This window comes from Alosa pseudoharengus, unplaced genomic scaffold (assembly GCF_046254945.1).
Source record: "Alosa pseudoharengus isolate Yale_2024_CS ecotype anadromous, Long Island Sound unplaced genomic scaffold, YU_APseudo_1.1 YU_APseudo_1.1_scf_10, whole genome shotgun sequence".
NCBI lineage: Eukaryota > Metazoa > Chordata > Actinopteri > Clupeiformes > Clupeidae > Alosa > Alosa pseudoharengus.
Genome location: NW_027468565.1, coordinates 12,986,925 through 13,000,803, shown reverse-complemented (window position 1 = coordinate 13,000,803; position 13,879 = coordinate 12,986,925). Strand labels below are relative to the sequence as shown.

The 13,879-nt window shown below is 43.8% G+C and overlaps 1 protein-coding gene across 1 annotated transcript; it reads right to left on the bottom strand.

Moving 5' to 3' along the window:
• Positions 1–10,277: 10,277 nt before the first annotated feature.
• LOC143139691 (cyclin-dependent kinase inhibitor 1B-like) lies at positions 10,278–12,430 on the bottom strand. The gene is made up of 3 exons (XM_076300376.1): positions 11,717–12,430; positions 11,398–11,512; positions 10,278–10,916 (listed from the first exon to the last, which is right to left on the bottom strand). The coding sequence occupies exons 1-2, from the start codon at positions 12,249–12,251 to the stop codon at positions 11,400–11,402; spliced, it is 648 nt and encodes a 215-aa protein (XP_076156491.1). The 5' UTR covers positions 12,252–12,430; the 3' UTR covers positions 10,278–10,916; positions 11,398–11,399.
• Positions 12,431–13,879: the final 1,449 nt, after the last annotated feature.

The following is a 13,879-nucleotide window of genomic DNA, read 5'->3' as shown; positions in this document are numbered from 1 at the left end:
TCACATGCACTCACACGTACATGCTCACACACATATAGTACACACACACACATACTATACATACACATCATGTTTAAACAACCTCTGCCACAAACAAACAGTCACTGCTCCTCAAACTTCTCCATTGCACCAGAGGCATTTGCAGCACACATTTTCTCTATGTGCTGCTGACTCTGCGCTGTGGGCAGTGCAGACACAAGCACACTTGGAACATGCCCAGGCGAAGCTCTCTCTCTCTTTCTCTCTTTCTCTCTCTCTCTCTCTCTGACTCTGACTCTTCACTCCATATCAGAGAGAGCTCGTCTAATGTCACCAGCCAGCGAGCCAGACTGCACTGATTTGAAAGCACACACAGACAGCATGGCCAGGTGGCAGTGTGTTCAGCGGGCCTTTTAAGAAGTGCTCTCTGTGTTTGCGTCTGGGCATTTAGTGGCCCTTGAACCGCTGTCAGTTCTGCTGACACCATCTGGCCAAATCACACATGAAATGGTTATGAGCAGAATCGAACAAGTTACAGTAAGACCTCGCCCTGTTAGACTAGACTAGAACCGAATAGAATTCTTATTAAGGCCATTTCATGTGGTGTTGCTCTTTTAGTCCACAGGCCAAATCACGAATGAACTTGTTATGAGCTCAATCTAACATGTTACACTTAATTTTCCTAGACAGACTAGACTAGAATACGATTCTTATGAAGGCCCTCTCACTTTGTGTTTTCCAGAGTCTAGATTGTCTCCTAGTGCACATGCAGTTTCAGTCAGTTCTCACTCATGAATTACATTTGTATTTATTCAAACCCCTGGGCACGACGCAGGTCCCTAATGCAGATGTGCAGCTGCGGTCCGCATTAATGCGCTGTATTTTCCATTGCTGCATCTACCCGGCTGTATTGTGTAACATGTTGTTTGGATATCTGCAAAACTATTTATGGCCCTCGTAGTGTTTTTCACCACACTTTTCCAATTTTAGAGCTGAATTATATTTCCAGTCCTGTGGTGATTTTTTTTTTGCTCGCTAAGAGAAATGAGGACATCTTAATCCAACTGATTCTCCAGCTGGGAGAAGATTCTCCCTGTTGGACTAAACAGGTGGAAATGGAAAATATATTATCAATATTTTTCATAAATCTGGAACCATTTAAATGTTATGGGGTGCTTTTTTTAAAAACTGATTGTCTGTGAATACTTTCTTGCAGATTTATGACAGCCTTAGCGCTACACAATTGTTTAGTCTGTTAAATCTCAGTAGGAGTTTATACATCTTGTTTGTTTGGTAGTGTGTGAACATCAGTTTGTCTATTTGCCTTCTTGTATCTTAGTTCAAGTGATCACACCACACTGTTGAATCAGTAAACTTTGCCTCTCTCTCCCTCTCTCTTTTTTTAGATCTTCAAACCCCCATTCTCCCCATCCAAGCTCTCCTAATACACCAAACATTTTCAAAGGCTGGTGGGAATATCCCTGATATGGAACGATTAATGCATTAAAGAGTTTTTAAAAGTGAACGGTTCTCTCTGTTTCTATCCAATCCAATTCAAAGTCGTTTATTAGCATGACTGCCCACAGTTCAATACAACAACTTTTTCAAAAGAAGTTATGAATACAACAGCTTCACACAACACTTAACAGTAGGTTAAAGACAGTTGTTATTCTCTTTCCCCTCTATCTCTGGAGTGCTCATAACTTTCAGCAGCTGATGCTGTCCTTCCAAGCCCAGACCTGAGAGACAGAGGCCCCCTCAGAACCTCATTAAACCTCAAGCAGGAGTCAGTGGGGTTGGGGTTGGGGGTGGAGGTGGGGGATGGAGGGTACAGAGGCTCCCACCATACTGGCTCTGGGCCCCATCGCTGCCCACTGCGGGCAGCCACAGGTGGGAGCAACCGGGGCACTCCCCACCCCCTGCCCTCACATCTCCCTGACTCAGGCTACATCTGATTCTGTTTACACAACTCACCGAGAGAGTGGTGGGGGGGGGGGAGGGGGGAGAGAGACAGAGAGGGACAGAGAGAGAGGAGAGAGAGAGAGAGAGGGACCACACACGAACTTACACATACGCCACACACACGCATGCCACACTCCTGGCCCTGGGAGGTATGGTTGCTTCGTCAGCCAGCAAACGTTGTAAAATGTTATAGATTGTGCACCACAGCAGCATACATGCAATTAGGTGGAGGAGGAGGGGGGGGGGGTGTTGGCCAAGAACCGCAAAAAAAGCGCTATTATTTCTGCACATATATGGGGAAAATGGGCTTTTATTTGCTTGTCAGGTCCACAAACACATACAAGAACAGATGCATGTCAAATGCAGGGGCACATACAGGTTTAGGCACGTACATGCACTCGCATACAAAAACACACTCATTCCTATACATGCACACATTAACACACACACACACACACACACTGACACACACACACACACACACACACACACACAAGCACATATAAACCTGATGAACCCTTGGCAACACCCCCAGCCCCCCAGTGAGAAGGTTCCCATAGCCAATGGCACGCCTGAGCTGCTTGTAGGGTTGCAGCTGAATGCAGGGGCCCTACAGGGCCTGGGAGCTAAGTGGGGTACGTATACGTATGTATGGGGGAGGACTTTCAGGGACGGACAGGAAAAGGGGGTGCCTGGCTTGGCGAGCTGGAGCAGATGGCGCCCCTCTCCTCTCCGCCATGCAGGTCCATAGGGATTTCCATCCCCCTTTTTGCATTCCTTTAGAGGGCTTCATGAAAGACAAGTGAGTTACACAGCATCAGACCATCTGGGCATGGACATTGCCTGAGTACAGCTGACAATGTGTAGATTGAGGAAGTGTCTGTGTATGTGTGTGTGTGTGTGTGTGTGTGTGTGTGTGTGTGTGTGTGTGTGTGTGTGTGTGTGCATATATGACTTAGGGTGTCCTAGGAGGGGTGGTTGTCAGGGAAACATACCCTCACTCCAGCAGAGCGGTCTGATCCTCTCTCCCTGCTCTAGCAGTACTAGCAGTCTGGCCTGAGTCATTGTTGCCACGGCAGCCACACTACTTTTACTGATGCTGACTCTGTGCGCCCTTCTCTCCCTTTCCCCCTCCTCTCTATCGGTCTGTCTTTTTTTTGTCCTTGAGCGGTTTTGCCCCGGCCCCCACGATCATTGTCAACAAATTTCTTCCCATTCTTGTGCAGCTGACGGTGCCTTCACGGGACAAGGCATCTGTTGTCAGCTCAGGGTTGGGGGGCAGGGCTGGGCTTGGGGTGGGGGGGGTTGGGGGGGCTGGGCTGGGCTGGGGGGGTGCAGGCTCTGCCATGTCATTATTCCCCTTCACTCATATTGGACTCACACTGGCCCAGCTGTGGGTCCCCTCGGAGAGCTCAGCTGAGCCCTGATGCCTGTCCCCCTGTCCCCTGTCTGTGTGTGTGTGTGTGGGGGGGGGTCTGTGTGTTGTATGTGCATGCACATTCACAAGTGCTTACCATGCTTGCCACGCCACGGATACAACTGCAAGGTGCAAACAACAAACATCCCCTCTCACACCTAACCCCCACGCACACAGAGACAGACACAACTCAGGCACACATACACGTACAAACACTTCAGTTCACACCTCTGCAACGTGTCATTTCAGGAACAGAGAATGCTACCACAGACCAAACAATGGCGTGATTCACTTTCTTTACTCCTTCTGTTTTTTCCCTAGGTTGTCCTAATGAATTAAGAGATTTCAGCTTGTCAGTCAATTCCACATATCCAACAATCTGACTATTTATATAGTTTATCCTTTCTGGTTTGTTTACTGACGCTGGTGTAATTGGAGTGTCCACAAACCACTGGCTTGTGGTGCCCTGTGTTGGGTACAAGGAGAGGGTTTGGGTTGGGGTTGAGGGGGAGCAATGTCTCAAATCCCTGGGAAGAAAGGCGCAGGTCAAGCATCCAACATGGCTGAATTCAGGCCCTCGGCCGCTGCTACAAATTAGGAGGAGCTGACAGGGCCCGCGGCCCCCGGAGCTTTGTGCCCGCACGGGGCCCGCTGAAGAGCACAACCAGCAGAGGTGAAGATTAATGGCCCCGCGACTGACCTCGGCCCGCTCCCGATAAATCCACAGCCAGTGGCAGACAGCCGCCCTCTCCGGGTTCCCAGCACGCCTTGGGAGCTGGAGAGCTGCTGGTGGTGGTGGTGGTGGTGCTGATGGTTTAAGTTAACACCTCATCTCGGGACAGACACATCTCAGGTCAGAACCCCCCAATAATGTGCCTATCCAACAGCCCCATTCACACCTCTTAAGATTAGGACTTGTGACCTCACATGACGTGATTTCTAATGTGTCTCAGTCATCCCAACAATGGTTGGGATTGAAGGCCTCAGATGAGGCTTCTATGGTCCCCAGACGGGTTCCAGATTGGATCGCATCACATCAATCACTACTAATCAGTACCGGAAAGAAAGAGGCCCAATCTGGTCATAGACCATCAGATATGGCCCTGTAATAGACTATGCGTGTTTAAGATGGCTTAAATATTTGCCTCCTTATGGGCCTCCTCCTCCCATATTAAAGTGGAAGAGATTTGCATTTGGCAAAACCAATCCTGAAAAACAAAAAGACCTGAAAGGAACACAATCTGGCCACCATCACCGTGTAAAGGCCATGTCATAAAGGTGATGGCACTCGAGGGCCCGATCAGCAGGTGAAGGTGAGCACTGGCAGCAGTTGCTTGAAGAGGCTGACAAAAAAGGGGGAGGTGACGCCCCCCTTAATGCCATGCTGTGAGGGGCTGGGACAGCACAGCCCTGATGAATGGCGGCTTTTTGTTGGCCGTCTTAAAGCACGCCACCGTCGCCTCTTTCAGCATCTCCAGCGAGCAAAGCCCAGGCACAAATAGTATTAGTGCGAGTCAGTGCACCCATAGGGGGTTAGCCAGCCCTGAAAACTCAGCCTGCTCGCCGACTCCTCCCGTAGTTTTATGGGCCAAAATGATTGAGGGTGAAGAGAGGCAAAAAAAAAAAAAGCCTGCCTACGAAAGAATGAAAAGGAGGTAGAGGGCGAGGACAAGAGATGGATGGATGGAGTGATAAAGGCGACGGCATCAGTTGAACAGAATGCTAGCGTCACAGCAAGACAGGATGTGAAGGGAAACAGGTTTCACTTGAGGAAAGACAAAGGGAAGGAGACAATGTGAAACGCTGGAGTGAAAGGACTGGAACATTCCCTGTCAAGGAGGAGGGCAGAGTGTGATGGTCCGAGATCATTTTTCAAGCGCCAAACTCTCCATCCCTCTCTCCCTCAACTGATCACATCCATGCTAGAACTGTGCGTATGAAACATTTGAAGTAAAGGGCATTAAATATGTAGGCCCTACAGCACTATCTCATTACTATTTCATATGTGAATATGGAGTTATTTATATTGAGGTATGTTGTACAGTAAATTATATGTTTTGTTCTGGTGACATTCATGTATAACCAATGCTGACCTTTTTATCACATCACCTGAGGAAACCATTCCTAGAGGAAAACATGCTGCATGCTGACACACACATTCCCTCACATCCACCATATGTCTTTTACTAGACTATAAACACCAATGACGAAATAGACATCTGTTAATACAGATCCCTCTTTTAAAGGAGGAGGGCAGAGTTTGTCAAGGGTGTGTCTCCCTACGCAGTGAGGGCAGGGGGGTCGAGATGGGCCTAAGCAGATTACACCACATTGAACAGACTGCCATTCCAGAAGAGCCTTATCACTCCACCTGGCCAGGAGGACTCAACTTGACCAGGATGACCACCGACACACCAGGCAAACGTTGTGCTGTTGCTATGGCTTTGTTCACACACAAACTCAGATGCACTGGCAAAGGCCTGACTCACACCATGTTCAGAGGGGTCAAAGCACAACTAAAGACAGTGTTCCTGCAAGATACACAAAGAACTGTCCAGTCCAAGCAATAATACACACAACTCTGAGATTAAGCTTCTTATCAGTTTGGGTACATAGGAAGTATTCCAAAAGTTTGTCTCTGCAAGTATTGCTTAGTCGGGTGTCCTTTGTGTTTTCAATCCCTCCAAAGCTACTCTTTCGTAAATACAAAGGCAGAGTTGCACCTTCATGTCCAATGAGAGATAATCTGATATGCCTTCAGTTTATGTCCTAATAGCCAAATGTTATGTAGCCTAATTAATTTTCAGTTCAATTTAAATGTAAGTAAAATAAATGTAAAATAAGAATAATATATCTAAATAATATAAATATAAATAAATGTTATAATAGTAATTCAGCTTATACACTACTCTAAAGACTCCCGCCAGGACTCCAAAAGTAGGCAGGTCTCTGGAATCCAAATAGCCAGATCGATATTTGCAATTTAACCTCAATTTGGCAGGAAAGAATGCGCATTGTCATACGCCTCGGCCAGCAGGCTTTCTGTTTCACCACTGACATTCCAATAGTGACCTCACCTCATCCTTTTTCAAAAGATCGTTAATGTAGCTGGATCTATATTGTTGTTTCAACTCAGCTGTTTGTAGTGTTGTGTTTAATGTTAATTGCAGGGCATTTTTTTTCGGTTTGGCCGTGAATGCATGTAGGCTATTCGATTCCAAACGTGCCTGCTTTTAAAGCGGTCAGGATAAACATTTCAAAGGCTGTCTCTGTTCGACGGTTTCGCTCCGGGAAGTCTATAGGCTATACGTAAATGGTTTGTTTCAATCTGCAACTCTAAAATTCGATCATGTTTGATGCGTGGGGTGAGCTAAGTGAAAATAAAGGGGGTGGAGGTTGGCTAGCCTAATCCAGGCCCCCGACCGCGGTCAGTCTAACACGCAGAGCCAAAGAAGGGACAGAAAGAAGATATCTGAATGGTTGCCACGAGTTCTCTGTCAGTCAGTTTTCTGTGTGGCGGCGTGAATGGAGCTGTGGCTTTTGTTGCACATACGCATGAATATTGAGTGGAGGAACACCAAAAGCGGCGCCCGCTTTTCCAGAGGGGGAGGCCTAGAAATCCCCCATTCTCCCTTTAAGGCGCATGCAAACACACACGCTCCCACTGTCATTCTGCTGTAGAGTCCTGTTGATATAGTTTACTGTAAGCCAGTTGACACGCGTCATTCTGACACTCTGCAGGTGTCTCAGCAGTGCGTTCTAGGTTCCAGTCACCTTTTTCACATTTCAGAGTTATGAGAGGTGCATTGCAGTTATGGTGTAGCTTAGTCAGTCTGAAGTTACATTTCGCGTCAATGGAAGAGGAATGGAAAAAATGAAGTTTGATGACGATAATGATTAAGTAGCCGTGATTATGTCTACTGGTCAATTTTGGTGTGTGCGTAAAAAGTTAGAGGTCGGACTTAGATGAACCTGTTACCCTCTGCAGGTAACGGCCTGCTGATCGAATGCGTCAAAACATAATGCAGTATAGAAATGCACAGACGTGAACTCAGTCGTCAATTCGTCACACAGGCTTGAAAAAAACGCCAGCAAAAAGGGGGAGCACGGGGGTCAGGGAGCTTTAATTTGGTGACAAAGCCTCATTTGCAGGTCAATGCGATGGCACACTCGCCTCTCCTCTCACTCCAACCCGTCTTTGTTCCCCATCGCCTGCACCCATGCCAGATGGCCATGGAAAATGCTAATTCGACTTGGCTGCTTTTTTTCTTATTTCTTTTTTTGTATTTAATTGCCGTCTTTGCAGATGGGGCTGTTGGTTGCATTTTTGTTTTCAAATGCTATTTAGTATTTTCGTGTGTGTGTGTGTGTGTGTCAGACAAGTTTTTTTTTTTTTTGCAGAATGTAACCCATGTGCGTGAGAGCATTTAGAGTCAGTATTATGCGTTTGGCATAAATAAAAGGACCTAGGTCTTCCCTTAATCTGTACACATCATACTAACACAGTAAAAAATACTGTCTACGTCTGTTTTCCAAACCTTTCAGTCAGTGTCTTTGTTTCATAATGGAGAGACATAACATGTCCAATTGTAGCCCCTTCCATAACATGTCCAATTGTAGCATTCCCTTTATAGCCCACGTTTCCCTTTTTTCCCTGTGAAGTAGCCTAAAAGGAAAATTCACTTTGATAAAATATATGGATACTCTGCAGAATCTATGGGGCATATCAATGAATATTGATTTGATGCATATTTGTATTGAGTGATATTGATGAATATTGAGTAGAATTAATGATTCAGGCAGAAGGAATGGTTCATACAGTCAGAATGGTTCACATCTCTTAGGCCAGAAAAGTAGCCTTGAATGTCACCTTTTAACACTGTTAATGTTATACCATTATTTTTTTTATGTGAGAGATGGTGGTGTTTCTTGTTGTATGGAATCTTGGACTAGTATTGAACTATAAATCTGTGTCATCGAGTTGTGATTTTTAGAACAAATGTGGAAGAGCTAATAGGCTACAATTTCTATTGGAATATTGCAGTCTTATTATCGTTGCTGTTCTTATTTTTAAATAAAGAAAATATATGTATCTAAGCACAATACGTGCCCATATTTTGACTACTTTTATTTTGAAAATGACTAACTGTCAATGTTAATTCATCGGTTCATTCTTTTCTATGCTTCCGTCCAATGTTGTCTTACATTGACAAATAGTTTGGTTACTCCAAATTAATTTTAACGAAAGCAAATACATTACCAAATTAACAAATTCAGGTTTAAATGTAGGCTACCATACACTTATCCTCTTAGTCGAATGAAAAGTACAGTGGATGTATATCCGCCCTCAGAAACGCAGGATCCCTTAGCTGTATTAACCTTATTTTTTTCTTACTTCTGACAAAAAGAAACAAACGAAATCTGACATATTATTAATATGGAGTTCTCAATTCAGATATAAAATAGCATGTGCCCTTAAATTGACAAAGCTATAAGTCATTCATAATTCAACTTGATGGCATGAAGGTCGAGCTGAAAGGCTTTAAATAGGCCCACAGAGAAACATTTCCAATATATAAGGAACTTCATTAAAGGACCGAACATCTGTCATCTTAAACATATAAAGTACAAACAATATAGCATCTCCTTTACTGACTAAGTCCTCTTTCCCCGTGGGCTTATGGATCATAATTAGCTGGATATCTCCATAGTTTAATTATAGTTTCCCCCCATAGTCTTTCATATCAATGGATGGAGCAAACAAAGTTTCTATTGTTCTGCAGTGCAGGACATTATGTGTCTGAATTAATGGATCTTGGCTATGCCTACATGGATTTGCCATATGGCAACAAAAGGGGAAGAATGGAGACGGCGGGCGCTTTGTGTTGGAAATAAGAACAAGGCAGTCAGAGAGCGCGCGTGTCTATGGAGGGCTCAAAGGGTCATTTACCTAAAAGTGCAACACGTTTAAGCTCGTTGTTGGCAAAATCTTATGTCAAACAAAATGTATTATGAAAGAATGAAATAAACTTTTCTTTAAACGAAATGAAACAGTTTAACAACAGCAGCAGGTCTACAGGTAGGCTACTCCGGAATGCGCGCAAGATCTTATGCTGATTGTCTATATTGCCTACATCTTATGCGGATTGCGTTCATCAAATTAGTAAACCTGTGATTGCGTCCAACTTAGAGGCACATTTAAGTGAATGCCCGGTCATTATAGAGGTTTTCTCACTTATGGACAGGTGGCTTATGTGACGGAGGTGGCGTGGCGTAGAGACGCGATGGTTCCGTGGGTGTAAACACTTGCGGAGAGCTTCTTTTAGACCTCGTTGAGTGCGCATTGACTGTGGGGGTGTCCCCGTGGACAATGCGGGGTTCCAAAGGCACCTGCTGCAATTCTTTGAAGGGCTTTAAATACCAGGCCGTGCCACGCAGCTGCTTGCTGTTTGAGCACCATCCGTGTGTCCAAGCAGGCCTATAAGCCCCACAATACCAATTGTGCGGTTAAGGAATGCATATGTTTTGCTTATAAGACTCAGGAAAGACACACGCGTTTTACGTCCAAATAGTGTAGCATATTGTCTTAAATACAGTAATACACCTCCGTGGATATTTAAAGCAACTCCTAAACCCCAGTCCCGTTTTCTTTATTCACATCACCACAGCGTGCTTAAGGACAATATTTTGAGAATAAAGGCTAAAGCAGTGGTCAGGCATATTAGGCTATACAACCACTTTGATTTTCTAGACTTTGCTTCCGTTCACATAAAGTAGAATCAAAGACATGTTTAAATGTCGTTTGCGTTTGTCCAATAGCCAATAGATGTGTGTGCGTCTGTCTCTCTCTCGCACACACACAGCTCAATTTGTAATAAAAAATAACCAAATATCGAATAAAATGTCACAAACAGCAGCATTCTGATTTTTAAATGAAAATAGTTTTATTTGCTTCTTTTGTGGAACAAAAATTCAGGGCAGTGATGAATAGAACGGCTCAGAAACATGATGCACCCTAACTGTCAAGTGTGCTATGAAAAAGCTACATTGATTGCAAAACACAATAAAAATAATAATAACAATAATAATAATAATAATAATAATAATAATAATGAAAAAACTATAAAACGTCGCCCTTCAGGTAGAACAAGGCATTATGCAAATAAAATGAAACATAAATAAATTATAAGTTAAAAATAGTCTTTCAAAATATATATACAAAAGATATAGTTAACAGAAATAAAACATTTATATTGTCTTTTAAAGCTGTACACTTTTGGCCAGTGTAGACAATTTTAAAGTAATTTAGGATTGCACAGTTGTTAAACAATTTAACACTGTCAAGTGGCTGTATGCAAAGCAACCATTATGCTACATATATCTGAACGTAAGTCCTTCAGCGAGTTCCATCTCTCGCTCGACAGGCAGTCCTGAGATCCAAAAACGCCTCTGTTCGCCTCGCACAGGGCCGACGGATGATCAGACTGTCCGCCTCCGTCTTGGCATCTCGCAGACCCGAACGGCAGAAGACACTGTCCAATAATTGCAGTGCAAATATCTGGGGAAAGAAGGGACATAGGTGATATTAATGTGCTGTCAAAATCAACCATGAATTTACTGATAAAATAAACATATATTTTAAGAATAAAACCCCAATAGTAACTGGTAAAGGAAAGGCTGGTGTCTTTTTTTAATCAAGGAATCAGTCTGCACGGTCGAAGAAAGCAAGAGTTGTGCCGCGCAAGCGTCACCGTTTACTCCAGCCTTTCCCGCCAGTGTGACGCAGATTTCCCATCCCCCATTACTCCGCTAAACCTATTCACAGACCTCTCTCCAAACCCCCTCCTCCCTCTTATCCTTCAAGACGGGCGAAAACGCACCATCGTTAAGCTTAACTGATATGCTGCAATTGCTTATATTCCCATTAATATTTCACCATACTTCTAGACAGTCACACCAAGTACTCATTTGTAACATTCAATGTACATAAACAATAAAAACAAAATTACCAATGATGACAGTTAGCAGCAACAACTTACCTTCAGCGAATTCTCTTGCGTGGAGTTTGCTCGATTGGGAGTGGGGTCGAAGACTGCTGGCAAACATTTTCACCTGGCTTCGCACCCATCGTTCGTCTCCTTTTCACGTAGAAGTCTTAAGGGGAGAAAGAAAGCCAAATTAATTAATTAGTAATTGCATTTAAGATACTTAATGCATGCACCAGTGGTGAAGACATTTCAGCAATTATCTTGTTTTGGACAGATCGTGGTTTCCAAGCTATACACAAGGCTAGCCATTCGTTTTCTAAAATGTTTACGCACAAATGGGTTACGCACACAACTAGCCTAGGTAACATACCTGTGATGTGTGTTGTGGTGAGATCACTGGCAGTAGATCTTTTTCGCCTGCTGTTGGGGTTTACTTTACGAGACCTTTTCCCTGAGTTGAGCGTATCCGCACAGTTCTCCTGGTTCACTTCGCTTGAACAGGGAGCGCTGACTTCGGAACCAGCAAGACGGTCCTCGCAATGTACAGGTGCATCCTGAGCAGTACAGTCCCGTGGTCTCGAGTCCACGGATGGGTTGACTGGCAGAACAACTCGGCTTCGCCCAATTTGCGCAGATTCATGATAGAAAGCAGGCGAGGTTTCTAACGGGCTTTCCTCCCACTCGTAATCTCCACGCAAAGGCTCGTCTCTCTCGAAATTAAAGTTCCACTTTCGCTGGTCCAATTCGGAGATTTCTCGGAGTTTGGATTTCATCTCCCGGTTTAGCTCGTCGTGATCCACCGGTCCAAAGAGATTCCGACAAACGCCCGTGCGAGCGTGAAGAGGGAAGGTCCTCCTTGCCAACAAGCGCTCCAAGGTGCTGGTGGAAATTTGAACGTTAGTCATGATGTCGAAATCCAACGGATAAATTATAGATATGTGGTTGATGTTCTTCTCAAAGAACACCTGGATTAGGATATCCAAGTCTACTGCTTAAAAGGACTAGGCTACTAAATATATTTTTTTCCGGAATGTGCAAGTAGCCTGGATGATGTTTAAATGTATCGCTGTTGTGCTCAAGATTCGAATTTAAAGTCCTTGACGTTTTCAGGGTTTGAACAGACACCTTGTCCTCTGCTCTCATTGGTCTGTTTATGTTCCGCCCTTACTTGAACATCCCGCCTCCACTTCATTTACATTGGGTATGAAAGCACACTCGTGATTTGTGGATGGGGGTGTTGGGTTGGGGTGATTGAAATGCTACGATAGAAACTGTTGTTGCTGCTCAAGGAACGTTTTGCTTACTACGTGTTTTTTTCTCTGCCCATCCCCCGCCTTACTCCCCTCTTTACAACCAGACTGGCCACGTCCCGCAATAGAACACTGGTGAAAAAAGGTCCCATGAAAACATCCAAAGATGTAGCGTAGCCTATATTCTAAAACACCATTGTAAACAGCACATAGGCCTATTATCGGTCAAAATGTCATTTTTATTAAAACACAAAGATGCAACAAATGTGGAAGATAGCATAGGCACATTCCACATAAGATGGCAGCCTACTGTTTACTAAATTTGCAAAATTGTGCTGGGAAGTCTTGTATGGTTTGGAAAGACAATAAAGGGGGCGATCCTTTATGGTCCCGGATGAATTTCAAGAAACTCTCAGTGAGTTAAGAATTATTCGAATTCGTCGGATTATTAAGAAAGCTGCATGTCAGGAGTTGAAAGCAACGTCGAAACGTTGTCAAACTAACTAAGTGAATTGCATGGTAAGGTGGTAGGGGCTAGTGGACTTTCACGTATTAATTACACAAGCCATTATATCAAAGCAGTGAAATAATTAAGAGTTTGATTAGGCCTACAACGTCCCAATATTACCTTTTAAGTAGGCAATCTCTCGAAATGTCTGTCATTGTCAAATTGTTTATTACCAAATTTGTCCATTAGCCTAACGCTGACGCTATTAGCTGTTTAAATGTTTATATATCGCTCCTGCGTTCATTGATTTAGTTTACAGTAGGCTACATCCACGAGGAAAGTGAAAACAGTGTAGGCTATTTAAAAGGACACGCCTTAAATCGCTCTGGTTGCACAATCGCACCGAATTGTTTAAGTCGGGCAAATAGTGTTTGGCCCGAAATCTGAAAACGTACTGGATCAAAATAGAAATAATTTTAGCCATTGCCTACTAATGACTTGTGATAGGTTTAAATATAGGCCTAGTCTATAGCCTACAGCATTTTGCACATAGGAGCCAGGCCAGTGGCAGTGGTCATCCAACATATCAACTTATTAATCTAATTCAATACAAATGATAATACAATCGAATGCTAAAATATAAACAGATGTGGAGCAAGATAAAGAAAGACTATAAGGGCAAGACTATTAGCATTTTCCTAACTTCTGAAGATCTCTGTGTTAGTATTATGAGCTTGACTAAATTCAATCTAATACAATATTGACCTCTAGTGGCCAGATTTTGCATTGACAGAGAGAGAGCTTTAAAGTGTTTTAAGGCCTATTCGAAGTATCG